The 27,418-nt window shown below is 42.4% G+C and overlaps 3 protein-coding genes across 8 annotated transcripts in view; 2 read left to right on the forward strand and 1 right to left on the reverse strand.

Annotated features, from left to right (window-relative positions):
- The first annotated feature begins 425 nt into the window (after positions 1–425).
- foxr1 (forkhead box R1) lies at positions 426–4,211 on the forward strand. Its single transcript, XM_017460662.3, has 6 exons — positions 426–726; positions 869–973; positions 1,732–1,961; positions 2,570–2,838; positions 3,650–3,882; positions 3,974–4,211. Exons 1-6 carry the CDS (start codon positions 606–608, stop codon positions 4,000–4,002), a joined length of 987 nt encoding a protein of 328 aa, XP_017316151.1. The 5' UTR covers positions 426–605; the 3' UTR covers positions 4,003–4,211.
- A 681-nt stretch (positions 4,212–4,892) lies between these two features.
- On the forward strand, positions 4,893–11,215 carry cenatac (centrosomal AT-AC splicing factor). The gene is made up of 11 exons (XM_017460661.3): positions 4,893–5,097; positions 6,171–6,337; positions 6,456–6,554; positions 6,645–6,711; positions 6,805–6,867; positions 7,511–7,572; positions 8,543–8,672; positions 8,764–8,794; positions 8,875–8,970; positions 9,134–9,266; positions 9,355–11,215. The coding sequence occupies exons 1-11, from the start codon at positions 4,981–4,983 to the stop codon at positions 9,458–9,460; spliced, it is 1,071 nt and encodes a 356-aa protein (XP_017316150.1). The 5' UTR covers positions 4,893–4,980; the 3' UTR covers positions 9,461–11,215.
- Positions 11,216–11,815: 600 nt separating this feature from the next.
- The window catches only part of arhgef12b (Rho guanine nucleotide exchange factor (GEF) 12b), a 53,854-nt gene continuing 38,251 nt past the window's right edge, over positions 11,816–27,418 (reverse strand). For all 6 annotated transcript variants that reach the window (XM_047152014.2, XM_047152011.2, XM_047152013.2 and 3 more), the window contains 34 exons: positions 27,311–27,368; positions 27,006–27,202; positions 25,919–26,038; positions 25,701–25,826; positions 25,273–25,398; positions 25,098–25,196; positions 24,838–24,948; positions 23,852–23,950; positions 23,709–23,751; positions 23,059–23,164; positions 22,562–22,699; positions 21,153–21,185; positions 20,374–20,488; positions 20,148–20,256; positions 19,706–19,924; positions 19,451–19,592; positions 18,913–18,948; positions 18,644–18,801; positions 18,345–18,491; positions 18,165–18,250; positions 17,941–18,066; positions 17,452–17,566; positions 17,252–17,352; positions 17,083–17,160; positions 16,884–16,959; positions 16,222–16,389; positions 16,051–16,138; positions 15,390–15,446; positions 15,192–15,286; positions 14,139–14,456; positions 13,572–13,823; positions 13,195–13,412; positions 12,147–12,222; positions 11,816–12,002 (listed from right to left, as the gene is read on the reverse strand). In XM_047152014.2, coding sequence (XP_047007970.1) covers positions 11,992–12,002; positions 12,147–12,222; positions 13,195–13,412; positions 13,572–13,823; positions 14,139–14,456; positions 15,192–15,286; positions 15,390–15,446; positions 16,051–16,138; positions 16,222–16,389; positions 16,884–16,959; positions 17,083–17,160; positions 17,252–17,352; positions 17,452–17,566; positions 17,941–18,066; positions 18,165–18,250; positions 18,345–18,491; positions 18,644–18,801; positions 18,913–18,948; positions 19,451–19,592; positions 19,706–19,924; positions 20,148–20,256; positions 20,374–20,488; positions 21,153–21,185; positions 22,562–22,699; positions 23,059–23,164; positions 23,709–23,751; positions 23,852–23,950; positions 24,838–24,948; positions 25,098–25,196; positions 25,273–25,398; positions 25,701–25,826; positions 25,919–26,038; positions 27,006–27,202; positions 27,311–27,368 — 4,047 coding nt within the window. In that variant the 3' untranslated portion in view covers positions 11,816–11,991. The remainder of the gene's footprint in view (positions 12,003–12,146; positions 12,223–13,194; positions 13,413–13,571; positions 13,824–14,138; positions 14,457–15,191; positions 15,287–15,389; positions 15,447–16,050; positions 16,139–16,221; positions 16,390–16,883; positions 16,960–17,082; positions 17,161–17,251; positions 17,353–17,451; positions 17,567–17,940; positions 18,067–18,164; positions 18,251–18,344; positions 18,492–18,643; positions 18,802–18,912; positions 18,949–19,450; positions 19,593–19,705; positions 19,925–20,147; positions 20,257–20,373; positions 20,489–21,152; positions 21,186–22,561; positions 22,700–23,058; positions 23,165–23,708; positions 23,752–23,851; positions 23,951–24,837; positions 24,949–25,097; positions 25,197–25,272; positions 25,399–25,700; positions 25,827–25,918; positions 26,039–27,005; positions 27,203–27,310; positions 27,369–27,418) is intronic.

Raw genomic sequence — 27,418 nt, forward strand, 5'->3', positions numbered from 1 at the left:
ACCATTAAAACCATTACCATTATCGGTCCTTAATGGTATACACTAGAAATAATATTCCACCAACAGAAGACAACAAATAACCAGTAGAGGCCCACAGGGACCATTACAGTTTCCACTAAAACCAATGCAATTCCCATTATTAACCATTACAAATCCTATGAGGGTTTCTATTGTTATTGTTGTTGTTGTTGTTTGTTTGTTTGTTTTGTTTTTCTTTTCAGCAGGGCAGTTTGGAACACCGGGTTAAGCTTAGGGTTTGTGAACTTCTATCAAGCTGAAAATTCCCTTTCATTCATGAATAAATAAATTGTGATTCGGACTGACACTGTTCCTGACACCTCCATAACATTATAGATAAGAATTCTAGCATTTTCTCCTCACGCGAGCCCAGTGGAAACGACTCGTTTCTCATTAAATGGCGGTTAATTGCAGACACCTGGTGTGAACACATAGAGCATGTCCTGCTTTCATTTACGACGGAGGATGTTTCTTAACTCCGACGAAGCTAACACAGTCAAGAAAGAAAAGAAAAGAAAGAAAGAAAGATAGATAGATAGATAGATAGGAAGGAAGGAAGGAAGGAAGGAAGATAGGAAGATAGGAAGATGTTTCTCCAGCTACAAGCTAGCGAGAAGTTTCTAGACCTGCATTTGAGAACCGGTCTTCACGACTGGGACATGAACGAGGAGATTAACTTGACCACGACAACAGACCAGTTTTATCAGGGTATAAAATACGCCATTTATTTATTTATTTATTTATGTTTATTTATTTGTTTATTTAACGTCAAAATAATAATAAAAAAATGCTTCGAGTGTGTTTTGTTGTTGTTGTTGTTTTTGTTGTTAATTGTGAACGTTCTCCACAGATGAGATGAGGAATGAGCAGTATTTGGCGCAGTGGCATTACGCCAGAATCTCAAGAAGAACTTTACCAGAAGAGCTTCATCAGCCAAACATTACTGACTGCAAAGGTGTGGTTACATGAGCAAAATTAGCATAATGTTTCTAATTAGCAGCGCTGCTTAGGTCACACGAACACGCTTGGAGAACATCCTTTTGGAAACCATTGTGGATTTTACTGGTTAATGGTATTTTAGTATGTTTTCCAAATAGGTTTGGGGTGTGCTGTGTTAGGAAAATAATCATACCAAGGTAGTTCCTTTTATCACTTAAATTATTGCCTTTATAAACAGGGGTCTCTCATTTTTCCTCAATGTTAGGGTTAGACAGCAATAATAAAGTGAAAAAGCTCAACATGCTTTGTCATGAAGACTTCCCTGTGGCAGAAGACTTACTGTAAGAAAGCGCTCACACTGGAGACTCCTTCCATAAATGGGACATAAACCTCACCGGAGTGTTTAGGATCTCTTAAGGAGTCGAGATATAAACAGTTCAGTGAGGTTCACAATATTCAGTGAGATATAAACGATGTATGAAAAGTAGAACTGAATTTAACCCTCACTTTTTAAAAAAATCTATCATATCCAATGGTACTGATAATTCCTGGCATACAGGACTGCAGAAATATCCTCTGTCTAATGATGTGTACAGGGATGTGACTCATCAGATTATTCTGCAGTCCACTTGGACAGCAATATAAAGACTAAATAACCCCATAATTCTGTTGTGCCCTGAAGACACACCCACTGTTTTATTATTATTATTATTATTATTATTATTATTATTATTATTATTATTATTATACATTTTTACGCCTTTTGTCTTCTAGAATCTGTAACGCAGCCAAATCTGTGGTTGATGGTGAACCCTTGTTTGGCCTGCCCCATCAAATACCCTGTTAGAGACAAAATGCCATCGCTTCCAAAACTAACAATAGACAGATCTGCGTCAGGTCCTGCCCTGGATGTGCCTGGACAAAACCTGCACCTGCTGTCGTTGTCTGATGAAACCTGTCTGGATGAATCGCTGCGTGACGCGTCTCTCTTGAGTGAATATCAGGTGAGACCTTAACAGCATCAAAGTGTGCACTTGGAAGGTTTTTCCATTTCCTTAGACCAGTGGTTCACAAACTCTTGTCAGTTCTTTGATTTAAAATACATTTATTACATTTGCAATACATTACAACAAATATCTAAAATACAAAAAATAAAATGGCAATAATGTTTTTTTTGTTGTTGTTGTTGTTGTTGTTGTTTTTTTTTTTTTCTTTTTTCTTCCCCCCAGACATGGAGCATTTTATTCTAGAAATTTCTACCAACAGAAACACATTAGGTCCAAGCTGTTGTTGTTGTTGATAATAATAATAATAATAATAATAATAATTATTATTATTATTATTATTATTATTATAGGCCAACATGTTTGAGTTATTCAGGTTTGGATGAAACTAATTAAATTTAAGTGACCAGTCAAAGGCTAGTTTGTTGTAACAAAAACAATGAAAACATCCCAGTTTTTTTTCCTCAGTAAGAAACTGGATAATCACAGATCTTACCATCTCAATGTTGTTCTTAACCATAATGTAGGCTCTGTTACAAGAGCTCTGCATCCTTGACATTTCTTCCCAAATGGCGCTTTATAGAAGCAGCACTCCTCTGTCATTCAAGCTCACAGATGATGACGCATCCTCGGAGGACGTGGCAATCTGCCGTAAGGTGAAAGGTACCCGGAGGGGTCGAGCCCCAAAGGGGCCGTCTTCACGCAGGCTAGGCCTGGCTCAAAGCAGGAGGCTGCAGAGAGTCCTGCAGGACAGCCACAACTTGAAGAGCGGTGCCTGGCCTCGTCCGCCCGTCAACTACTGTATCCTCATAGCCATGGCGCTGAGCAGCAGTCGCTCTGGCAGTCTGAACGTACAGCAAATCTACAACTTTGCCAGGTGAGCGAAGGATTTGAGATTGGGTGTCTTGAGAAACCGTTTTAGCAAGTGGGTTATATCTGTTTTGTTTCTTTTTTCTTCTTCCTTCCTTATTTGACACGCTCATACAGCTGAGCCATGTAATGTCTGGAAGCTTGTAAGCAAACTGTTAATCAGAAAAGTCCATTCAGATCAATTCGAGGCGATCATGATCAAATCCAACACGACTGCTATTCAATGGCGTTCCTATTAATTTAGGAAAAGTTTGGGCTGGTGGCCTAAATAATTGAGTTCTAAGCAATCCCATTTCTGTATTCATTTTTGAAATAATACTATTATCAGACTGATACCTGATGCTAACCAATTGACTGAAATCTACTGCATTGTATAGCAGCAGGGTGTTGTGGAACTTTGAGTCCAGCTCTTGCTTTAACTGCTCCACTACTTCTATGTTGGATTTCTCATTAATGGTGCTCTTGGGTTGGGGTGTTTTTGTTTTTTTTTTGTTTGTTTTTTTTTTTTAAACTGGCTGACAGCCAAACCTGACAATTGTCACTTTTGTTTGAGGTCATTTAATTTTTTTTTTTTCCTCCTGTTAAATGGTCTTATAACACAACTGTTAAATTCTCACTGAAATTAACCAACCAACTAGACCAGCCTCACTGTACACATGGTAAATATTTTAACATGGATATTTCATTTTCATGATCCAGATATTGTTTATAGTATCAGTGCAACTTTGTGTACAGTAGCACTTTTACATTAAAAAACACTTATTTCCGGTATTGTTCAACCCTGAATCTTTTGGACATCCTGTTAATCCTCTCTCCAGGGAGCACTTCCCTTTCTTCCTAACGGCGCCCGAAGGCTGGAAAAACACCATCCGCCACAACCTGTGTTTCAGCACCAGCTTCAGAAAGACACCGCAGCAGGTGACCGGCGACGGGAAGAGGAAGTCCTGCCTGTGGCACCTGACGCTGGATGGTCGGAGAAGACTGAGGAACGAAATCCACACGCTCACAGCAGACTCGTTCCGGATGCTGAAGAGGAGCATGAACTACCCAGGTCAGATACTCGTACTGGCATTGAGGTGGCAAGTGCTTTTGAATCTTTCATTCTGGGTATCTTTTTGTTTTGTTTTTCTCCTACTTTACAGATATGATTCAGGCGCTGTTTGAGTTGTAATCTGGCTCAGGAGCCTGGAGGATTGAAAAGAAGAATGAATTTGTGCACATTTGCTTGTGGTCATTGTATGCACTACAGCTTTTCTTGAACATTTACGGTGTGTGTGTGTGCGCAAATTTTTCTGATTTGCCGTGTCACATTTATGCTTTATATAAAGTCTCTTGGTTTTTTTGTTTTGGTTTTGGAAATAAATATACTATTATCTGCATTCATTTAGCTGAATGTTATTGTTTATTACTCGCCACCTGCCTGCAGGGTCAGAAGATTTCATGATGGAGATTTAAAATGCTATAAACTTATGGCAAATAATGAAGATTTATTATTCTGGATCCCTGCACACATTGCTAAGAAGTGACACCTGTACCCAAAGAGAAAATTGTATAGTGGATGCGTCACTTCTTGTCGAGTATCAATATGGTAAGAGAGGCTGTTGAGGGAGCAGTTGTTTCATAGAGTGAGGAACAGGAGCTAACTTGTTTAGCAGACATTCCAACATTAAATGTAGCTCTAAACAGATTAATAATAAATAAAATAAAGTACGACCTGACCACCTTCTAATAAAAAATAAATAAATAAATAAAAAGTTAGAAATTTGCTGTGGTATAAAAGAAATAAAACAATTCAGATGAGCTGTTATTGGAAAATCAATAAACGTGGATATTATATACAACTATCACACTGTAAAGGAATTCAACCTTTAAACACAAACGAGATAAAACACTTAAGAATAATATAATCTCACGTTATGACTTCCACAATTGGTGCAGTGTAAAATTCGGTGTTTTATAGTAGTAGAGATTATCGTGCAGTTCAGTGACAATCCAGCAGGTGGCAGTAATGAACTGCTATTAGTTTTCGCGCTCATCCGGGCCACTAGAGGGCGGTAACGTTCCCGTTACGCACCTTCCTCAGAATATATATTTTTCGCAGACGCTAATGATTGTGTTTGCTAACACGAGAAACGACTGAGGTCTTAAAATGGGGGCGTTTTATTGTGCCGTATGCCAACAGACGGATTTCTCAGGAAAAGGTCACATCTACGGGAAAAGCCATCAGAGTAGACTGAAAGTGGTTTTGGTGAAATTCCTGGACAAGGTAAGATTGGGTTAGCAGAGAATACGCAGATGCTAATGCGCTGGTTATTCGGCTAACGGCTGCGTTTTAAATAGCACGGATAAGTGCACTAGATAGGGGGTGGTATCGTTAATGTATATGTAGTATGTAGTGCACTTGTGTAGGGAGTAATGAGATATTTGGGATTGCTGTGTTGAGTGTTACTTTCGGACGGGAATAATAAACAACTTCGTTAATCATTGGCTGTTTAAATATATTTTTAAATATATATATTTTAAAAAATCCTGGTAAATTCAGGTTCTTTGGATTTGTATAAAATGATTGTTAAATTATTGAAAAAATCTACAATAAATTTATATATAAATACATTTAAATTTAGCAAGGTTTGACTTGCTGTTAATTTTGTACTGAATCTTGTTTTATACATGTATTTATATATTCAAAACTGCTTCAAATCTGTTTGTAAATGATTTAAAATAATAACTAAAAATATATCATCATATTCGCAATAGCTCACTGAAATTGCAAATAATTTACCGTGGTGTTATAGCCTGATATTGGCCGGCTCTAGTGGGAGACTCCTGTAACCTGACGTGAGTTTTGCTCTGTGTGAACATCCGTATCTGATCTACACCGACCAGATCAGATGATGTGTGAAAATCCCGATCTGATACGGTTTCCAGCTGAAACAACCCAATACCAATGTAGTCCTATCAGAGGGAAAAACTAAACATGTCCCGTTTCATGTATTTCACCGTCACTGGACGCAGGTGAAAGAAGATTAGTCGATAAAGATTAGTGAGATTACTGTTCCAGAATCAGTCGTTCAAGCCCAAGCTGTGACACTACCTCCACCATGTCTCACAGATGAGCTCGTATGTTTTGGATCACGAGCAGATCCTTTCTTTCTCCATACTTTGGCCTTTCCTGCACTTTTGTACAGGTTAATCTCTGTTCCAGAACCTTTGTGGCTCATCTCTGTATTTCTTTGTGAATTCCAGTCTGGGTTTCTTACTGCTGATGAGTGGTTTGCATCGTGTGGTATGACCTCTATATTTCTGCTACATTTTCTCTCTATGTTTCACCTGCCGCAGGTTAGAGAAGCGCGGCGAACCCTGAAATGTCCACAGGTGGAGAAATTCGACGCTTCGCAGCATGAAGCTAAGTTTTGGTGTTACTGCTGCGAAGTGGAGGTGCAGAAACACGTGACTGACGGCAGAGTCGCTGTGCTTCACGGAGGACTGCTGGAGCACATGAGCACGTAAGACTTCACACACACACACACACACCGAACCGCCTAGTGGATGATTACAGTAAGTTAAAATGGTTCACTCTGTGTGTCTATGTGTGTGTGTGTGTGTACTGCTGTTGTGTTTCAGTCAAGAGCACCGCAAAAAAACGAACGCCTTCTGGTGGAGAAACAAAGCAGACCCTAAACACAAAGAGAAGTTCATCATCACCGAGCAGGAGACTGACAGGTAGAGCAGATCAATATTTACCTGGTCTTATTATTATTATTATTGTTGTTGTTGTTGTTGTTATTAAGTGTGAAGTTTTTTTTTCTTCAGATTCAAGGAGGAAGTTGCCAAAGCACTCGGACAGTACGAAGAGAAAGAGGACACGCTTATTAAAGAAGTACGTTTTCCACGCCAAACATCTCCTCGCACCTTGTCGTTTACTATTACAGATTACGAGTTCTAACGTCGAGGTTTCTTCTGTTACGGCCAGCAAGCTGCTTTAATCCGGTCGCAGGAACAACACAGGCTGGAGGTTCTTCAGGCTCTAATAGAGGTTTGTGTTCCAGCAGTGAAGCAACAGTATCCATATCTCGGTGGACGAGCCGGCAGTCGTGTCGTATGTGTTTGAAAGATTTCCACGAAACGTGCTCGTGGACGCCGTCAGCGCGTCTGTTTAATTCAGTTCACAGAGCTTTCAGATAATACTAGACGTCGCAGCAAAGCAGCTTTGCAGAAACCCAGTTTTGGTTTGAGAAAAAGACGCAAATAAGTTAATCGGAGAGTATCGCTGGTACAAACGAAAACGTGTACAGGAGCAGGCGGGCGAGATATGTCATTGGGGGCGGGGCTTGATTGGAATCAGATGCATTCTCTTCTAGTTAATAAGACAAATTATGAAATGTGTTCAGAAATGCACAGGATGTTGGGTATATGATGATCACTGGCTGCATGTTTCATAACACGAGGCTTAGCAGCTGATGATTGGCCGCCTTTATCCTTTTATTTTATATTCATATTTATTTTCTCCTCCTGGTCTTTGCCCTTTTTTTTTTTTAAAAAAAAAAAGAAAGAAACACTGAATAAAAGTGCATGATCGCAGTATTTTCTAGTTTAAAATGTTTTTATTTTTTAAATGTCATGTGTTATGGATGATGAGTGTGGGTTGTTACTGTTGACATTTCCTGAATCAAACCCAGCCTGGTCCCGAGCTGCAGCAGTCTGCTGAACCGGAGCAGCGGAACATCCAGCAGACGACCTGGTAAGAGATCCACTACTACGTTCGGCCAAGAAGTTTGGTGTCTGACATTTTTGTGCTGGGACTAGAGTAGCTGTACTTGACAAATCCCTGCTCTGGAGACATCAGTGCCAGACCACTCTAATGCTCTTGCAGCCGAATTGAGAACGAATCCCCACAGCCACGCTCCAAAATCTAATCGAAAGCCTTCCCAGAAGAGTGGAGCTTATTATAACAGCAAAGTGAAGGGGGGAATAAATCTGGAATGGGACGTTCAAAAAGCACATCACGAGTGTGACGGTTAGTTGTCCGTAAACCTTTGTTTGGCCTGCTTTGTGTCCGGCCTCATCACACCACCTCGTCGCTGATTATTTTCCCATAACCACACCTCCTTATGAACAAAACCTCACTGTGTACCTAAACACTTTAATAATGTTATGGGGCGGCCATCTTGGTGTCATCTCGGTATTATTCCACGCAAGACGACGAGCGGCGGCGGCGTACGAATTCGCAACAGATACAGTTTCCACTAGTGACATATTACAACCAATCTTGTTAAGCCACACCCGACAAAGTTTGAAGTTGTTCGAGATCTGGATGTGAGGCAGATGATGCAGTATAATTCCACTTGTAAAAATGTTATGAGTTTATATGTTCAGTGTCATTTGAAGCAAATATCTGAAGACTTTATAGACAAATATTCAAGTGTTGCTTTACTTGTTTGTGACATCAGTCTGCTAGTTCCAGTGCAAAACTGAAGACGCTAACTTAAGACACCGAACACGTCATGGCTGATTTGAGGAAAGTGGGAATTGTGTGGGGGTTTTTTTGTTTTGTTTTGGCAAACTATTCCTTTTAGTTTTAGTAATCAGTTACACCATACATGACCATATAAGAATTGGTAGTTTGAGAAATTATCATATTGATATTGTAGAAGGTGTAGGATTATAGTAACAGTTCAGTCGCACTGGATTCGACTCTCGTATCTCGCTAGCACGGGTTCAGAGCAGACGGGACGTTCTCACGGTGAACTGAACAAGCAGGCAGGCCCAAGCCGTAACGATCCCTTCATGCAGAGTCAGTGGGACGAGTCGGGACAAGGCCTCACGTTCATTGGCGATCAGGTAAATTTTGGAGAATTCATCGTGTCCTTGGCTTTTGAGTCATCATCACACTCGTTTGAGAAACTCTAACCTTTGATGTTTCCGTTTGAAGGACTGCTATGACGGTGGAAACGTTCACACGGGTGAGTTAAACTCGAAAACCGTGTCGATTGAGACCGTTGAACGATTGCGCGTATTAATGTCGTGTCGTGTCGTGTCGTAGGGGCGGTGCCTCCATGGCTGCTGGAGGATCCCGAAGACGAGAGTGCGGGTAACTCGCAGGACATCGGTCCATCTCTGCAGGATTTTCTTAAGCACAGTAAGCAGTTCTTTTTCGGTTGGAGTGATTCGGATTGCTACACTAGGTGTTTAAAGGGATAATCTGACCCAAAAATTGGCTACATGGCGACTGAACAATGAAGCTCCTGTTGGCCTTTTCTGTTGCGCCAGTTTTTAACCTCCAGTCTCAATCTCTGTCACAGAAGAGCAGCAGAAGCTCAAGAAGCTCCCAGCCAACCGCGTGGGCGCCAACTTCGACCACGGCTCACACACCGACGCCGACTGGCTTCCGTCTTTCGGCCGGGTGTGGAACAGCGGCAGACGCTGGCAGTCCAGGTGAGAGCCGAGGATTAGACACCGCGCGTATCGTCGTACGATCTCGATAGTGCTTCAATCCCAAACCACTTTGGTGTTTCTTTTTCAGGCATCAGTTCAGGCAGGAGGAGGCTAAAAGTGGGCAGAAGAGAAGGAGGGAGCGTGGAGGAAAGGCAGCCAAGAAGCAGAAACATCTCACTAATGGAGACGTCTGATTGATTACACCAAGTATTCATATGAACACTGCAGCCTGGTCAGGAGCAGCACGAAACTAAACTCAAGTGGTTTTTAAATCCATCGCAAGTCTGCAGGACTTGTTAACAATGCATGTTTGAATTATTATTTTTTTTTTTTCCATGTAGAAATATTCCTGCAACACATTAACACAGTTTGTAACTGCCACTGCCTTTCTCACATTGAGAAACATCGCTCTAAATGACTGTGTGATAGGATTGTAATTATACCACAACGCCGTCGGGTTCTCGAATTCGATTACGTTATCGCTTCTATAGTAACAGCACGGACGCTCCACAAACAGATTCACGCCGTGTTATTCAACAATAGGAAAAAAATGCACCGTCGTTGATTTGGTGGCGTTTTCGTTCACGTTTCTGGAAGGAGTCTCCAGTGTCAGCATGTCGTAACAAGAATTAAAAGTTGCTCGTTCAAGTTTTCACCACGGTAAAGTCTTCAGGATGGGAAGGCTTTACTTTTTCCGCTTTCTCCGTAACATGACAAAAAAAAAAAAAAGAAAGGCTGGTGAGGGAACTACTGTTTATAGCTGCTATAATATAAGTGATGGATGTTCCACAATATTAAATGTATAACTATAACCAGATAAATAAATCAACATTCTTTATTCAATAAAAATTCTAATTATTTGTAAATAAATTAGAATTTTTATTAATTAAAGAAAAAAAAACTACTTTTGTCATTAAGTATTTTCATTCTTTTTTTTTTTTTGTAATTTTAAAGCAGCTACTGGGATAAAAAATCAAATTCACCATTCGTGTTTCCAGTTTATTGAATAAATCTGCAGCATAGTGAAGTGGTTCTGATACGGTCATATCGGTAATAAACCCAGAAACTCTCACCGCTTTCTTCCACAGTGGTTGGCGGAGAAGGAAAAAAAAAAAAACACGGAGACAAGTGTGCAAGAATTCTTTCCATTTTGAACAGTTCAGTCTTATTTTTACGCAATAAAAATCTATTCGAGCTACTCGCATCTTTTTCCACAGAAGGCTAAAAGATCAGTAATAGTGCTCAATAATAATATAATAAAATATAATACCTCAAACATTAGCCAAAATAAAAAGTACAGATTACATTAATATTTAAGGATACCTTGCAGTCATTTATTAAATTTTTTTTCCTTTTTTTTTTTTTTTAGTAGGTTCTGTTAAAATAATACACGACTCATATATAATGTAGAAAGCAGAAAGGAAAAAAAAAAGGAATTAGGTCTCTGTAAGAGATGCAGTGTTGGTCATATTTGTACAATTTTACACTTATAGACCTTTAGCGGTCTTTTTTTTTTTTATAACAAGTCCTTGCATTAACTTTCATCATAAATTTTTTTTTTTTTTTTTTTAAATCTTCATTTAACTTCATTCCCACATCCCGGATAAAAGGAAAAATCCATGCTATAAACCATTCAGTAAGACTTCTGATCGAGTTTGGCTTGTATATAGAAGAATATAGTGCCTCGTGGTGATAAAGTTCTGCTTTCTCTTGGTCACTTCTTGACAGGACCATAGAGATTTTCAGTAGCGTCAGACAGAAAGGGGGGAGGAGCTTATCGTTATGAGACAGAGGCTTCAGGTTGGTTGTGAGGATATGGGATACGGGTCCTTTCAGGCGACTCGCTTTCGCCCTTCGTGCATTAACAGCAGTAAGAGCGATTCCTCTTCCGGCGTTCCTCTTCGCATCAACGTTCGATTGAAAGGATTCAGCATTCTACCCTTGAAACCTGAACAACAGGGCTTTATGAAAATCAACATCCTGATGATGCACCTGACTGGGTTTTGTTAAAGCTTCAGTACGAGTAACTAAATATTCTTCCTGTAGTTTAGTGGTCAGATGTGTAGTTAAAGGCCACGTGAGGCCCTCATGCAGATGTGCGCGGCAGTAACAACATTCATATCCAAACACAATAGGAATGATCCGTCAGGCTTCATGTAGCATTAGTCCTTATGAAGGACATTTCGTAAGTCGATCGCAGTCCAGGCCTAAGGCCTGTAAAACTACATCTGGCATCGATATCAAACCCAATTTCATCCAGTCTGAGCAGAGCATTTAAAAAAAAATGTAACTGTCAATTTTACATACAAGTTGTATGTCAGCGTGAAAACTAGAAGAGATGAAGTTCCCGTCCGGGATTTAGTTTATCCTCGGTGCCATGCTGCCATCATCCTCTTTTTTTCCCCCCTTTGTGAATTTTGTAGAGAGCTGCTTCAATCCAAATCTTCCTAACTGCAAATAAATAGTTGAAGCAAACTAGGGATGATGAAATGTCTTTATCAAAAAATTGCCCCTGCCCTTTTCTCAGAAAGTCAGCAAGAGAACTTGGGTTTTGTTTTTTCCTGTACTGCGCATGTGAGGTTTGGGGTCTCGGACATTCGTTGCCACCAACGAGAGGCGGTGAAGATGCGCAAGAGTTGAGCAGGGAGCAGCAGGACCGCAGCACACCTTCCTGACGACGCTGTATCTCTTCTACTTCCAGCAGGAAACCACAGCTCCAGGAACACTAGCTTTTATCTGGGAAGAAGACACGTGTCCGTGATTTATATTTTATATATAGCTGTGTGTGTGTGTGTATATATATATATATATATATATATATATATATAATATAATGTATGTATATAAAATGAGTGAACAAGTTAAAGAATGAAACAGTACCTTTGTTTTCTTCTGATTCAGTAGCCGCTTGCTCTGAGTGCCTTTGGCATAGTTGGTTATATTTTGATTCTACATCCTTTAAAAAAAAAAAAAAAAAAAAAAGTGAGCAAACTTCAGTGTGAATCTTAGAAGGTTGAAGTCAAGAATTTTCAGTCAAGAATAGTCTTGCAAAGAAAGAAAAAAAAAAGCGAGGTTTGGTATCCTTTGCACTATGGCTACTACACTAATGTAACCGACAAGTCATGAAAATCTCCATAATCATGTATAAATCTTTTTTTTTTTTTTTGTAAAACAGCACAGATGTGTCCCAAGTTCAAGCAAAACTACATTGTAATGCGCATAATGTCTGGATTTTACCTAAGAATTCTGCCTCCTGAGAGACGCCCGTGAATATCTAAGTTTTTACTGCACTTTTCTGGTCACAAGCTTCAGGATCGTCCATGTGCCAGGTCAGCGTGATGGCTTTGTGAATGTCATGATGCAAAGAACTTCGAACAAAAAATTGACTAGAATCCCGTCTTTAGTTATTACAGTTTCATTTAAATCAGTTAGTGCTGAGTAAACGGGTTTGCCCGATTGTTGATGTGCTAGAGGAAAAAGTCTTTGCTGTATCATCTGCCGTGACGGTTATGGTCGCCCGCAGGTGCGTTAAAAACTATATATATATATATATAAAAAACAGCAAATTAGAAAACACCACAGAAAAACAATAACTCAGAACATTGCATGCTCGTTGCCGATTGGACGGTTAACCATCGGGGGGGGATGTTCACAGTAAGAGGAAATACGAGCCTAAATTCACGATTATATTTATCTAGGGCATTAATATGAAGTTATTTTAAATAGAGATGGGTTTCTATTAGTCATTAGCTCTAGTGCAAAACCAAACAAATCACAAACATGTCTTGGCTGATGGACTTGAATTTACTATACAGGCAGGTCAAACAATGTCTATCCAAGTGTGTATGTCAAACAATTTCTATCCAAGTGTGTAAAGTCCAGAGCTGTAGTGGACGGTAAACTCAGGTGTGCCTCGGGTTAGTGTTACCTTCAGATGCTGCAGGTTGGCCTGAAGCAGGCGCAAGTGGGTCATGATCTGTCTGCTGAAGTTGGGGCCTCTGCTCTGAGAGGAAACGGAAGACAGGAGCTTCTTCAGGTCAATGCCAGAGTCCCCTGCTGCCGCAGGCTCGGTGCTGCAGACCTGCCCGTCGTCATCAGTGCTGCTCTCACCCGAACCGCCGTAACCCTCCAGCACCATGTAACTGCCTGCTTCCACATGGGGGGAACAAAAAATATGTATATATATACACTAAAATGCTATACTGGGCTTTAACTTCACATCACTATAGCACAATAAACAAGCCAAGAACATCATCGTTATTTGGCAAGGTAAGAATATAAGCCCCACTTATCTAATCTCCTCACCAAAGTCCTCGGAGGTTTCAAAGAAGCCTGTATCTCCTGAGGGCAACTCGAGACGGTTCTCTGACTTGACGTGTGCGGTCTCGGTCCTCTCTGCACCGTTCTCCACTGATCCACCAGGGGCAGCGTTTTCCTCCGAGCCCTGCAGAGACCCTGCCTTCAGCTCACGCAGCCGAGCCTCCCCCCTCTCTCTGTCCCTGTCCACATCCTCCTGACCGTCCATGTGATTGATCAGGAGCTGCCGCAGAGCAGCCACTGAAAGAGACACAATTGGAGATAACAACATGAGCCACGCTGAGTTCGCCAGGGAACAGGGTCGTGTGGGTGGAACTAGAAGTAGTATCCGCACTCGATTGGTTAAATGCAATGCACAATGTGTAGTAGAAGTAAAGTACTGGACAGGATGAACAACGATGTTTAAATATGCTCATGTGCATCAACGCAGCAGTAGAAACCATGCTTTACTCGATTCCTCTTCATTTCTGCTTGTTACAACGCGAGTCGAATGATTTCTATTGAGAAACAAACCTAAGCTAAGCCAGGTCCGAGCTGCTGAGAAAAAACACTCACGGGTTCGAAGCGCCTCGTCTGCCATCAGTGGAGGCAGGTCAAAGGTATCCAAGTCCTTCTCCTCTACAGCGATGGCGTGCCTCGAGCGCTGCTTCAAGAACGGAAGTCTGTCTGCGAGCTCGGGGTCTAGGAAGGCCTCTTCCTCGTCCTCCTCCGCTTCATCCTGAACTTCATCCTGAACTTCATCCTGAACTTCATCCTGAACTTGCGGCAAATGCTCACCTTCTGCCTCCTCCTCATCTTCTGACTTGGTGTCAAATGGGTTGCTTCCTGCTGGAGGAATCTGCATGATCTCAGTTGAGGAAGTAGCATCTTTTTCTAAGGGGAAAGAAAAACAAAATAATTCATCACCACCACCCTGCATACAAAAAAGCATTTAGAATACAATAGCCACAAACAGCAATTTGCGGGATCCAAGCAGCCTTCAGCAAATCAAGTTTCGCAAAAACATTAAAGAGACCGCTTCTTAAAAAGTTTCTGAAAGCTGATTGGCCTGATTTGCGTGTTGTGGCGATACCGTTTACAGATCTCGGCAAGTACTTGATATAAATACTGACGCACAAATTCTAGGACTGATTTGCAAAAGTAGGCTTGGAATATTACGCAAACGGTCTTAAATATGAGCGGGTGGTGCTAAACGGTCCAAAAAGCCAAGGAATCCGAGGAAAATGAAGGATTTTGTATCTCAAGATATGGGCCAAAATATAAACCACTGCACTACAACACCACCGTCAAGCAGATCTCTATTCCAAGTAGCCGAAGTGAGTACTACCTATGGACCAAGTTTGTACTACCTATAGTTTGACTAGATTTAGAGAAGAAGAAGGAGTGTTCAAAGCACTTTGTGCTTGGCCCCCTACATTAAAAAAAAAAAAAAAAAAAAAATTAGAACGCCCATTTGCATACTTCAAGCTGTACTATAATATATAATGCTATAATAATTAACAAATGGTATATTGTACAGCCCTACTCAAGATTCATCGAATCACAACGGAGGGCAGGAGTAATGACTGGTCCCTGCCTCTCTTAATTACAGACCCATGAATCGGATACCTGGAGACTGGACGCTTCCAGTAGAGATGCGATCTGGATCTTTGCTCATTTTCGGCATGCCAGAGTTCATCTCGTCGTCAGCTTCCCGCTCCCCACTGCGAAGCAGACAGACTTTCTTATCAAACTGATTCACGGTGGTCACTGCGTAACCAAATTAAAGGCGGCAACAAAAATATTGGTCACGGTAACTGAACTCACTCGTTCTGAGGCAGGCTCTTCATACTGTCTGCTCTTTGCCCGATGAGATCGTGCCACCTGGACAACAGAAACGGTAATCAACAACAACAACAACAACAACAAGTTAAAGGAGCTATGTGAGTTTTAAAATTTCAGATCCACGTTACTTGTGTCTCTCAAACGCCACGAACCGCTTCAAATAAAACTCAAATAAAACGCAGGACTCTGAACTTTTGTTCCGGTGGCTAGATCTATCTGTGTAAAACTCATTAAATGGTGTTGTGTTCAAAACTTTTTCAATAAGAAACCTACACACCGGTGATCCTGAATCTCGTGGCCAGAAAAGTGTACAAAAAGACATGAAATGATCTGAAAGTGAAGCATCTTGTAAGTATTCCAAACTGGTAAATGCGTTCAAAACAAACATCTCTCATGCGACAACATGGAATATTGGATTCGAGCCAAAAGGTATCACTTCGTAAAAATCCCACTTGGTTATTATGTGATGCTGTAGGAAATTCCAGCTCCTAAACTGGTGTAATCACGGGGTGGTTCTTATTGCAGGTTTAGGGAAGCTGCAAACCTCCCAAAAATGAACAGCGGTACATTACTGGTGGAGGGATCAGCAGTTTGATTCTTGGTCTCGAACTACTGCAGGTCATCTCAGAAGGAGCATACTTACGTCTTCTGCTCAGACACGGTCTGCGCCATCAGCTCGTAGATCTGCGCGCCGTAATCGGACATGGACACAACGAAGAACGATTTGTTGTCTGTGAACAGCACGTTGAACACCGAGTTAGTACGGATTCTTCCTTCATTCACACGTTCTATTCTACTTCCTGGCCTGACGCACCTGTTGCTACAGAGCGCACCAGCACGGTGCTGAGCTTGATGATTGGACTGAAGATGTGTTTGGTCTCGGCCGTGCCTGCCAGATTCTTACTGTGGCACTTCAGGATAAGCTTCTCATCCTGCCTCTGCAGCAGCACCAAGATGTCTTCTAGCAGGAGTGTGTAGAGCTCTGAACAACACACAAAGTTTATATATAATGTATGTTAATAATAATAATCTTCATTTTATAGAGTGCCTTTAAAAGCAGCTTCTCAAAGCACTGTACATAAAATAAGCAGTGCATAGAAAAAAATTATGAAAGTTAATAGTAATAATAATAATAATAATAATAATAATAATAATAATAATAATAGTAGACTTCAGCAGTCAAATGCAAGTTTAAAAAGTAAGTCTTAAGTTGAGCTTTAAAAATGCCAAATGTTAAAGGGGCAGCTTGTCATTTTAGATAGACTTTTGTCTTTGCCAGCTCCACCCCAATTTTCGGGTCAGAAAAATATAAACAGTAAACTGACAAAAAAAATTTTTTTTGCCAACATCCACTGCATGGTACTATCGCAAATCTGAGTTTATCCAAAGTATCCTTGAAATGGTACTATTGCTACAGTTCTATAAACACTTTCACATTTTTCAAATTGCACCTTTAATGGTTTCTCCAACTCTTACCAATAGTCTTGTCTTTATTCACTTTCCAAGACAGGGGTCCCTCATGCACCATTTTCCGTTTGGTCAAGTTGAGGTTCTACAGAGGGCACAAAAAATATAAAATAAAAATAAAATCGGATCTGATCGTATTACGTATTACTTCCAGTGACGATGTGAAAGTAAGGACGGCACGTAAAAGTAGTGAAGCGTGTGATCTTACCTTAAACTCTGCAATCATGGGGTACTCGCTCTGCTTCAGTGACGAGAGATCCAGTCTTCTTTGGTAGTCCTCTAACCTCTAAAACAACAACAACAACAACATAGTCAAGTAGGAGCTCAGCTTTTTATATATAAAAGCGCGCTTCTTAAAAGTGCCGTGATCTGCTCACCTGTTTGTTTTCAGCCTCTTTTACTTCCTGGTTGACGTGGTTGAGGATCTGACGGCAGCATTCGCAGGCTCGCTTCACTTTGCTTTTCTCCTCGGTGTCGTCTGACAGGAAACGGACACAGATATTATTTAGGGTGTGTGGCGAGGGGTTAAAAGTCAGGGATAACGGGGGGGGGAAAAAAAAAGAAAAGGGTTTGATACCAGTGTATTTCGCAATGTTTTCGAGCAGAAGTGGGTATTTAGTGAGTCGCTGCATCTCCACAGGAATCATGTCCTTCAGCTGGAGCCTTCGACACTGACGATTACTCTCCGCCTCCTGTGACGCGCAGGTACACAATTTTACCATTTTAAACCGCAAGATGATCTCAACTTTGTACTTGTAAACTCGGCGATGGTTGCATATGGAGTCCTTTAAAAACAACCTTTAATAATTTGCATATCCTTTAAACAACCTTTAATAATTTGTAAAGGACCAAAGACTGTTGAGCTCACAAACCAAATTATTTCTATGCAGACTTGCAGAGAGAATTTGTTTCAAAACAATCTAACAAATTTGACCTACCTACGTCTAATATATATATATATATATATATATATATATATATATATATATATAGATAGATATATAAACTGGTTAAATTCTTCAGAATTTCTTTAACATTCGGTATGAGGCCCGAGTCTGTGTCTGACCTGCACAAAGGCAGCAAATCGCTGATCCTTCTTCTGCCTGCTCTTTATAAGCTCCAGAGCAAAAGGCTGGTTACTGCAGAAGGTTCCTACTGCCCGCTTGATCTTCTCCTCTTCTGTTCCGCTGAACTGCAAGCAAACACGACCGAGTTCAGCTAGATTTACTTTTTAAATCAACTTTGTTGGTTTAGGTAGAAGAATTCAAGAGGAATGTGCATTTTTCTTACCCAGGACAGCAAATCGTCTCCTATGAGGTCCACGACCGCCGTCTCGTACTTCTTCCGAATGGCCGTCATTTGCTCGGTTATAGACACTGAAGAAGAAAAATATTACAAATGACCAAACCGAACGCGATGTCGTCGTCATAACTAGCTACATTAGTATAAGGCTCAGCTCTGATTACGTACCGTGTAGCTGGACGATCTCCTCCAGGTTGGTGAAGATGTTTTTGATGTCCGCGGGGGGCAGAATGCTCTCGCGGGTCATCCTCTGGTAGAACACGTTATCCAGCACCTTCAGCATGCGCAGGTGAGCGCGCTCCGTGTAGAACAACTCTGCACAGCCAGGCAAGAGTGACGCAGTCAGAGAGACATAGAGAGAGAGAGAGAGAGGAAACGTACACAAGAGTATGACGAGTGATTATGTGAACTTGTACTTGGTAGCCCGCCCCCGAGGGTCTCCCGAGGACCCTCGTGTGATTCCTCACCATTGATCACTTCCTGTCTCTTGATCTCGTGCGGCGACAGCAGTGCGAGGACTTCTGTGCTCACCAGCGTCTGCCAGTGAGGAGGGTCCTGCTCTGGCTCCACCTCAAACGCCTGATCGTCCTCACTCTGCACCTCTCCTGTGCACAACGGCTCCATTCTGCAATGATGCACAACCAATAATATCACAACCAATATCATAATTTTCTGCTACTAATACTAATGGTAGTAATAATAATAATAATAATAATAAGCAGCTAACAGTGCCCACCTCCTGATTGGCCGCGGCGTCCCTCCGTCAGGATTCCTGCGTACATAAAGACAAGCGGAATGAGATCACATGCCATTTTTTTGTTGACTTTAAGACTACTTTGCAAACACTAATAGTTTGAGCTTGGTCAAGCACCGTTTGAGAATGGAGGACAGAGTCTTGGAGAAAGAGTGGATAAGTCCCTGAGGTGAACAGAGAATGTAACCGGGAATGCTAAACCAAAATAAGCCAATGTCTTCAAGTCCAAGTCATGTCTCGAGTCAGTTGTCGGTTTTTTTTTTTTGTTTTTTGCAACTCAAGTTTCCATCTCTGGTGTATACTGACTTTGCTCTATGTATACAGCGTGTGCAGAGAGAGAGAGAGAGAGAGAGAGAGAGAGCGAGCGCAGGGGCCGCAGAGCAAGGTTTCAACTATAAACCTTTAGTTTAGGAAGGTTGCCATGCTGAAAACCAAAAATAAGCGCAACACTGCCTGCCTTTTGTTCCTGCTATATGTAATGCACTGAAAGAGTCACTGGATGCAGATTGTACAGCCCCACCTGTCTGTTTCTGGCTCCTCCTCTTGAAGATGGTCCGGAGGATAGGTGAAGTCAAAGTGCGTGCCTGAGGAAGACGAGTCCTGTCCTTCAGCCTGAGGACCGACCTCTCCGAGTCTGGGTAATGCTGACAAGGGAGTAGCGCCTGATGAACAATGTGTGGGGGGAAAAAAAACATCGTGTTGAACTCCAAGGTTGTGCGAAAGAGAGAGAGAGAGAGAAAGAGAGGAAACCAGTTACAGTGATTAAACATCTCACCTGGCTCTAACTCTCTAGCTGTGCTGTCAGAGCTCTGTACAGGGGACGCACTGAAAGTAGGCGAGTTGATGGATCCTGGGCTGCCGTCTGGCCCGTCACTGGACTGACTGCTCCGTATCCGGCCGGCTGAAGGTGCTTCAGGCTGTTCGGTCGGCGCTAGAGCATTCTGCGACAGCTGCTTTTGTGTACGCTGCTTATTCTGCTCCAGAGCCTTGGTAACTGTGCATACACACAAGACAGAGAAAGAAACAGTTTGGTGTTAACCATACTCAAGTGCTACTCCAACCAGTCTATCAGTCCTTTCAGAAGAAGAGCGCTGGGTCTTACTGTACACCTTTACTATCAGCTAATAAAGTTTTTGTTGCGTAACCATGGCATGCGATTGTTATTCAATATACACACACCGTACCGTACATACTGTACTCGTTCTGAAATGGCTTACTCGAGGAGACGTCGGTTCGGCTGGGCCTCTTGTTGTGGCTGCGCATGATCTGGAAGCGGGACTTTTTCAGCACCTCCACACCTCCATCCTTCTCTGGTTTTATCGTCTTCTGCTCAAGGTGAAAACAGTAAATAGAAGAAAAAATAAAAACAATGAGCTGTTTAAGGAAGGAATAATAGATGTTTAGGGGGGTGGGGGGGGGGGGTGGGGGGGGGGGGGAGCTTACCTTGATTTTAGGGAGAAGGTTTATTAGCTTGGGTTTGGGCTCAAACCCTCGAGATTCCTTCACCTTCACCCCGAGGTGCTTCATATAGGCCTGGATGACGAACTGCATGGCGGTACTGAAATAAACACAACGTGTTCATCATCAGAGCTGTAGGGGGGTTTATAGGAAACAAAAAAATAAATAACCCTGGAATGTATGTGTGTGTGCGCAATGTCCTGTCACTTTCCTGCATCATTTCTATTACATTTCTATCCAGCAGGGGTAGCTAATGTTGAAAGTTAAAAATAGAGTGATGGCAACAGTTGCTGGGGAAGTTTATAAAAAAAAATAAATACAATGAATTTTTTATTTTTATTTTTAAAAGCTGCTCTCTCATGTAGTCACGTGGGGCAAAGGAGGCGGTGGCGATTACGCAACACCCGGCCACACACTGGGTAACAGCACAAATATTCCCCACAACCTTCTGCTCTGAGCAACATGAGCCTCCTCGCTTCTCTACCATCTGTCCACACACACACACACACACACACACACACACACACACCTCCAGCATGCTCACCACATGGATGAGACGGATCATACTACACATATCGCCGCACACTAGTCCTTACTCTCATGAAGAGGAAAAAAGAAATTCTTCATAATCTATCATGTGCTTTGTTAAATATTACACTGGCACTAAAATCGTCTAAACTCGTGCGGTAAAACGTCATGCGGTGCGAGTGCTGAGCGCATGGGGCTGATGTCAAGTGAAAAGCAGCAAGAAATTTCCCCCTTACCACTTCTCCTCCTCTGTGGCTGATGTCGTCAACCTGTGAGAGAGCGCAAACACACAAACATTCCAAGTATTACTTCTCGATTCCGCACTAAAATAAGGATGGTTTCAGCATGACGTACATCAAAAGGGTTTCCGGAACGTCTGCCGGTCGCTGGGCCCCCTACATCGCTCTGCATACCTCAGAGTTTTGCGTTTTTAATGCACGTAACTGTTATATTCACATGTCCTTTATTTCTCTATTTTCATCGACTCCAGGACCGGACTGACAGGAGCTGGCGAGTGTGACTCGTCAAAACAAACCCCGTTGTTTTGTAACAGACTATAAGTGTGCTTCGTGTTGAGCGGTTCCGTCCGCGCACGCTCAAGAGGACAATGGAAGAAGCGTAAATTAAGGAGGAGTCGTCGGACCCGTCTTAATCCGCGCTTTAAGCTTTCCTGTTCGACACGTTTTGCTCCCTAAACACTCGGCACGCAAGAGCACCGTGACCTCGGGTAGGCCCCGAGGCGGTATGTCTGCTGAAAGAGCGTGTGCATTTATCGTTTACTGTAATAAGATAAAGGAAAGAAAAAAAAAAAAACCTCAAAAGAATGGAGAGTTGTGAAGAGAGATATTATTGGTTTATCTCTGAATGCACCATCTGCGGTTTTTATATTAGCAAGCGTGCCAAGAGTTCCTGCACTTAAAACGACAAAAAAAATATATACATATAAATAAACCTCTCCTCCAAAAGAAAACCCTGAGAAAACACTTCACGTGAGGAAATATTAAAATAATTAATTTTTTTTAAATCCGTGTAGTTCTGAGAACTGTGTGGTTCTCGTTTGCACGCATTTCAATCCGATGTGAAAACCGCGTTTAAAGATTTGGTTTAAAAAAAAAACACGCAGCATAAAAAGTGTCAGACATTCTGAGAAGGTATCTGATTACAAACCGAATCGAGTAGGTGTGCGACTACGGCGCAAAGCCATCGGACGACTTGATCAAAGCGTGACAGAGCCTGCGTGAGGAAATCGGCGGGGTTTCAGACATCGTTGCGCAGACCTACTGTTGCTAAACTGGCTCCCTTACACAACATGACCTCTGCAGGAATCCTTTTACTTACTTACTTAAAAAACTAAGTAAGTAAAAACATTTCAATTCTATATTATGGTGAAATATTTTTATGGTTTCTTGGAAAGTATGTTCTTGGCGGGGAAAAAAAAAAAAAAAAAAACTATTTTGGCTCAATTTTCTTTTTCTACAGACTGCCCCATATATGTGTAAATAGATTAGAATGAATATATGAAAGTTCCATTTTTTGAATTAAATTACATGAACTTTTCCACGATGTTCTAAATCGGCATCGGAGATGAAGCCTTGTGCGTTCGTAGCCTTTTAGGGAGATTATATGCGTGAGCGTGTTCGCTTACAAGACTTCGTTGATCCTGGTGATGATATGCTCCGAGCACGAGCGCTCTTTCTCCAGGGCCGCGCGGTCTCGCACGCGCTCCGAGTCGAGCCGGCTGAGCTCGGCTTCGGCCAGAGTCAGGCCCATACTGCGCTTCTGTCTGAGGGAGGAAGGAAAAAAAAAAACACAAAACGCACATGAACACACTCCCTAACATACCGATACGTGTTTCCGCACCTGTAACCCGGTCGCGAGAATAGGAGGAGTTTCTCCGCACCGGATTAGTGTTATAGCGGGCTTTGAATAGCAACATTCTACTCAAACTAAAATCTTAAAATAATAATAAGAACAATAAAAAAAATAAAAAAAACATTATGATGTGCATAGCCTGAGTTCTGTACTGTCGTTAAAATGTCAGCACCTGTACCCAAACGGTCAAATGTCCCAGTACTTTAATCTTACAGATTAGATAAGAGGAAAATACAGATGTTTCATAAAGAGTTTCGGTGTTGCTGTTACCTGAAGTCTTCCAGATGTTTCTGGATGTCAGGTAGGAAGGTGTCCTGTAGATGCTGCACATGCTGTCTTTGGACGTCCTCTGGAATTAAGTCTGGCTTCCATCGTTCTACACACACACACACACACACCTGTTATGATGTTTTAGAATACATAAGAATTTCTGTACACTGAGAATTCAAAATGTACAGACTAAATAGAAGCCTAAACTTATCCCACCAGTTTTCCGTTCAGAGACTGAATCACCAAAATGTCACACGCAAGAAATATCACGACGATCCGGGGGAGTTACCACTACCACCTTGTTTTTTTTTGCTAGAGCGGCACGTCCTGTTCTCAAGCGTTACTCCTCTTATTCTACTCCGATCTGCCAACGATTACAAGTTTTATCTACGGAAGATCAACAGTTATTGCGAAACCTGTGATTTGTCTTACAGCTGGAGCTACTGTCAGAGCTGCTGTTACAGCGATGTAATCCGTAAACACCTTCTGACCAACCAGAATCGAGAACTCCCTACAAGCCCCGTGATATAATAACAACCAGTGACTCGTACTGGCGGACAAACACAGCGCGACTGATGTCACGCGGTCTAATCGAAACGAAAACAAGAACAGACCACTGGGGTCAGGCAAAAATAACGACGTGCGCTTACCCATGTCGGCCGAGATGGAGTCCGGCACCGCTACTTTCAGTTGCTGGGTGGAAACGAAAGACAAAACGTTAACCACGATGGGCACTACACCTCTATTTAGTCGGTATAGGCGTGCTAAAGTGAATACGTTTGTAAGGGCTCACCGCCGATCGGTCCATGAACGTGGAGTGGAGTTCCCCGTATATCCGCCGCGTCTCTTTGGGGTTGCTCTGCTTGTACAGCTCGGCGTAGAGGTAGCACAGCTAGGGCAGGAAAAGACGAGTTTCGTTTACAAATACCAGGCACTTTGAAAACCAAGCGGAACTTAGAAACAATTTATTTTTAACCCTCTAATGCATGAATGATTACATAACGTTTTCATGGATTTTTTTTATCACTTGAATTAGTTCAATGGGGGGAGTGCAGTTGGTAAATTGTTGCCATATGGTAATTCCATATTAACGCATTTTCCAGACTATAAACTGCAGAGCCTTTTTTTTCCCTATACATATATAAGGAATTACAGTGGTAAATAAAAACAATAAAAATGAGATACAAACACGTTTCGGGCGAAGTATCTTTTGAATTCTTAACTCTCTCACTTGAAAAGAAAATAAGGTTGAAAAATGTCTGAAATGGCAACATTTTTTTTTTTGGCTTTGAATGTTTAAAAAAAAAAAAAAAAAAAAATGTAAATATACTATTAGAGAAGTCCTAGTGTCTTTTTTTTCGCTCTGTAGGCCTGTTTCAATTCATGAACGCACATGCCACAGTTCCATTACGGCTTGTCGTTGCCGTGACAACAATGACATTTTACCATCTAACGGAATACTTATTTAAATGTTGAAAAAATAAATGTTAACTGTATCTCAGATAGTGTTTCTATTTTTACCTTTAAGTAGTTCCGTCTAAATTTTGAATAATTACGCAGATTTTGAGGGCGCTCTATTGTATTGTTGCCTATCAAAAAATCGGAGACCAATTAACTGTTGCCATAAGGCAACACCATGCAGTAAAAGGTTCATTTAAAAATATCCCACACATGTCCCCTTTTGCGCTCAAGCACAGATTTGTCAAAAATGTTGTCCGCTGTTTTAAGGAATCTCCGTTAGAAGGTATGAAGAGAAATGTTGAGGTTTTTGGTTCATACCAGAGGTGCAGGGTCAAACTGAGAGACCACGTGATGCAGGAAGACTGCGAGGTGAGCAGGCCGAGACTTCAACAGCTCCATGGTCTGAAAACAGCTACACTGACCGTTCACCTGCGACAGATGAACAGATAAGATTTATTCAAAATAAATAAATAATTTTAAAAAAAAGAAAAAAAGAAAAAAGAAATCCACATTGAATCACTTCATCAAAACTTCTACCTGAGAACACAGAAGGAAACTAGAGACAAGAGAGTCCTGACCTGCTCCTGCTCGGTGTCGAAGTCATCGTCCTCCGCTCCGATGATGGGAGGCGGCAGACGGGACAACGGGCTCCCCGCGCTGCACTGATAGCTCGAGTCCTGTTGACGTGATAAGCCACACGTTAGCGAGGTTAGGACAAATTCAGACTCGAGAGGCAGTTAAGTGTGCGCTCACCAGGTCGACCGCGTCCTCGCCATCGGGAGACGGGCACGAGTTGAGGCTGAAGCGCGGCATCGGCTTTGGGCTGTGGCATGGTGTGTCTCTTTGGTACGGGCTTTCTGGGATCATACTGGGCGTGACCTGTGGGTGTGTGATTGCAGAGGACACGGTAATAGTAAACATTAATAAAAACGCGACAGTTTCATACATCACATCGCACACTGATTTTGGGGAATCGTTTTATTCGTTTTCCCATCATTTTTTTTTGTTATTAACTAAGAACGTCCGTCCATCCATCCATCCCTCGGGCCCTAATTAACTACCGGAGAGTACGTCGTACCGCTACGTAGTACGGCTCTAATATAAACAGAGCACTTTTCGCAACCTTCAGGTCACGTTAGCAGAAAATAAAAGGAGTAACAAGTGTGTCGTGCGGTGCTAACCGGCGTCGAGTTGCTGTTCACGGGTGACTCGGAGTCAAAGTGCCAGGACGGAGAGGCGTCCACGTCTCCTAACCCTCCTCCTTCCTCGGAGTCTCCTTCTCCCGGTCTTCGAGAAAGCAGGCCATCCTTCAAACGCGCACACACAACGTAGATATATTAAAAATGCTACACAAAATGGTAACCGAGAAAGGACTGAGTGTGTGAAGACAGAGCTGTACCTGTCCAGCCGTGGTGGCTTTACCGAGTTGGCCCTGAAGCAGAGGAATGTGCTTCTGAGCTTCCTGGATGTCCTTCAGTAGTCTCGCTGTAGGGTTTCTGCCGTACTCCTCCTTCATAGCCTACGGTTCAAATACAGAGGAACAGACTGCGTGAAGAGCGCTCCGTCGGTCTGTGACGACACGCCTGCGAGCGTTCGACTGTCTTTACTCCGTTCCCACAGAAGAGGATGTGAAAATGCGCAAGAAAATCACACCATCTGCATGTATCATGTTCCTTAAAGTGACACTCTCGACTGAACCAGAAAAGGAATCACGCCACCCTGCCGCCGATCGTTTTCCTAGAACACCACGCCCCCAGATTACCCGCTACAATGAACGCGTGCCTTTTTTGGAAAGACGTACGCTATTTTTACGCGTGTTAACAATGAACAGGACCCGGGACGCGGCGTGGCGCCGTCCGGTGCGACAATGACATGCAGGTCTTGCTGCTCCTTCATCAGCATCTTCTGCAGGATGTCGACTTTCTGATTAAATACCGCGCTGCTGTCCTCCTGACACACACACACACACACACACACACAGCGACGCAAACCGGACTCGGCTTTAGTGACGACGGCTACACAGGTGACGGTCGGACCACAGGCAGGAGACGGCACAGGCGTACAGGCGTCGCACTTACTAACGGCACACAGTAAAAGAAACTAATTTGAGTGGCGAATGTGCGAAAGAGGAAATGAGAAAGCTGGAGACAGTACGGGTTTGAGGAAATGAGGTCATAATTTGATAGTATGGAGAACAGAGAGATAAATTTTATACACACACACACACACACACACACACACACAGAGACTGAAGATTCTGACTACGGTCAGAATCTAGAATTTAGAATTGAAGAAATTGCAGAAAAGAATATAATATCATTACTAAGAAAAATGACGAGAGAGAATGATTAAGAAACGAAGCGCAAGATAAGAGAGGAGTAACAGTGAAAGCGAGAGAGAGAGAGTGAGAGAGAGAGAGGGAGAGTGTGAGAGTGTGTGTGTGTGTGTGTGTGTATGTGTGTGTGTGTGTGTGTGCGCGTTCTTACCCATGCAGGCAGTGGGGAGGTGATGCGGTCGGAGGGAGAGGTGGAGGAAGAGGATGAGCGCTCGGCTACAGTGGGGCCGGGGGAGTGAGGGGAGCTGAGGGAGGAGAGAGGGTCTCCATCTCCCTCTCCCTCGGATAAGGGGATCTGTGGCAGACCCGGGGGTCTCCCCAACACCGTCAGAGCCACGTATGAGCCCGCTGTAAACACACACACACATTGTGAGAAAGAAAAACCACACGTATAACAAATACAGCTTCAGATTTTCAGGGACATGTTCTTAGGTAATGCATACATGATATACTTACATTTTATTAACTCCACCACTTCTACATGATTGGAATGCGTTACTAACGTCCCGTTGACCTGCACAAAAATGATGAATCATTTTACTAATACCGAGGAGCTGATCCTAT

Source organism: Ictalurus punctatus, chromosome 28 (genome assembly GCF_001660625.3).
Source record: "Ictalurus punctatus breed USDA103 chromosome 28, Coco_2.0, whole genome shotgun sequence".
NCBI classification, from domain to species: domain Eukaryota; kingdom Metazoa; phylum Chordata; class Actinopteri; order Siluriformes; family Ictaluridae; genus Ictalurus; species Ictalurus punctatus.

Excerpts from the sequence above, each read along its gene's own strand:
- cenatac (XM_017460661.3), top strand. The coding sequence starts at position 4,981 with ATGGGGGCGTTTTATTGTGCCGTATGCCAACAGACGGATTTCTCAGGA. Across the intron at positions 6,868-7,510 it reads TTCTTCAGGCTCTAATAGAG|CCTGGTCCCGAGCTGCAGCA; the intron begins GTTTGTGTTCCA and ends AATCAAACCCAG. Across the intron at positions 9,267-9,354 it reads GGCAGACGCTGGCAGTCCAG|GCATCAGTTCAGGCAGGAGG; the intron begins GTGAGAGCCGAG and ends TTTCTTTTTCAG.
- foxr1 (XM_017460662.3), top strand. The coding sequence starts at position 606 with ATGTTTCTCCAGCTACAAGCTAGCGAGAAGTTTCTAGACCTGCATTTG. Across the intron at positions 974-1,731 it reads AAACATTACTGACTGCAAAG|AATCTGTAACGCAGCCAAAT; the intron begins GTGTGGTTACAT and ends TTTGTCTTCTAG. Across the intron at positions 3,883-3,973 it reads GAGGAGCATGAACTACCCAG|ATATGATTCAGGCGCTGTTT; the intron begins GTCAGATACTCG and ends CCTACTTTACAG.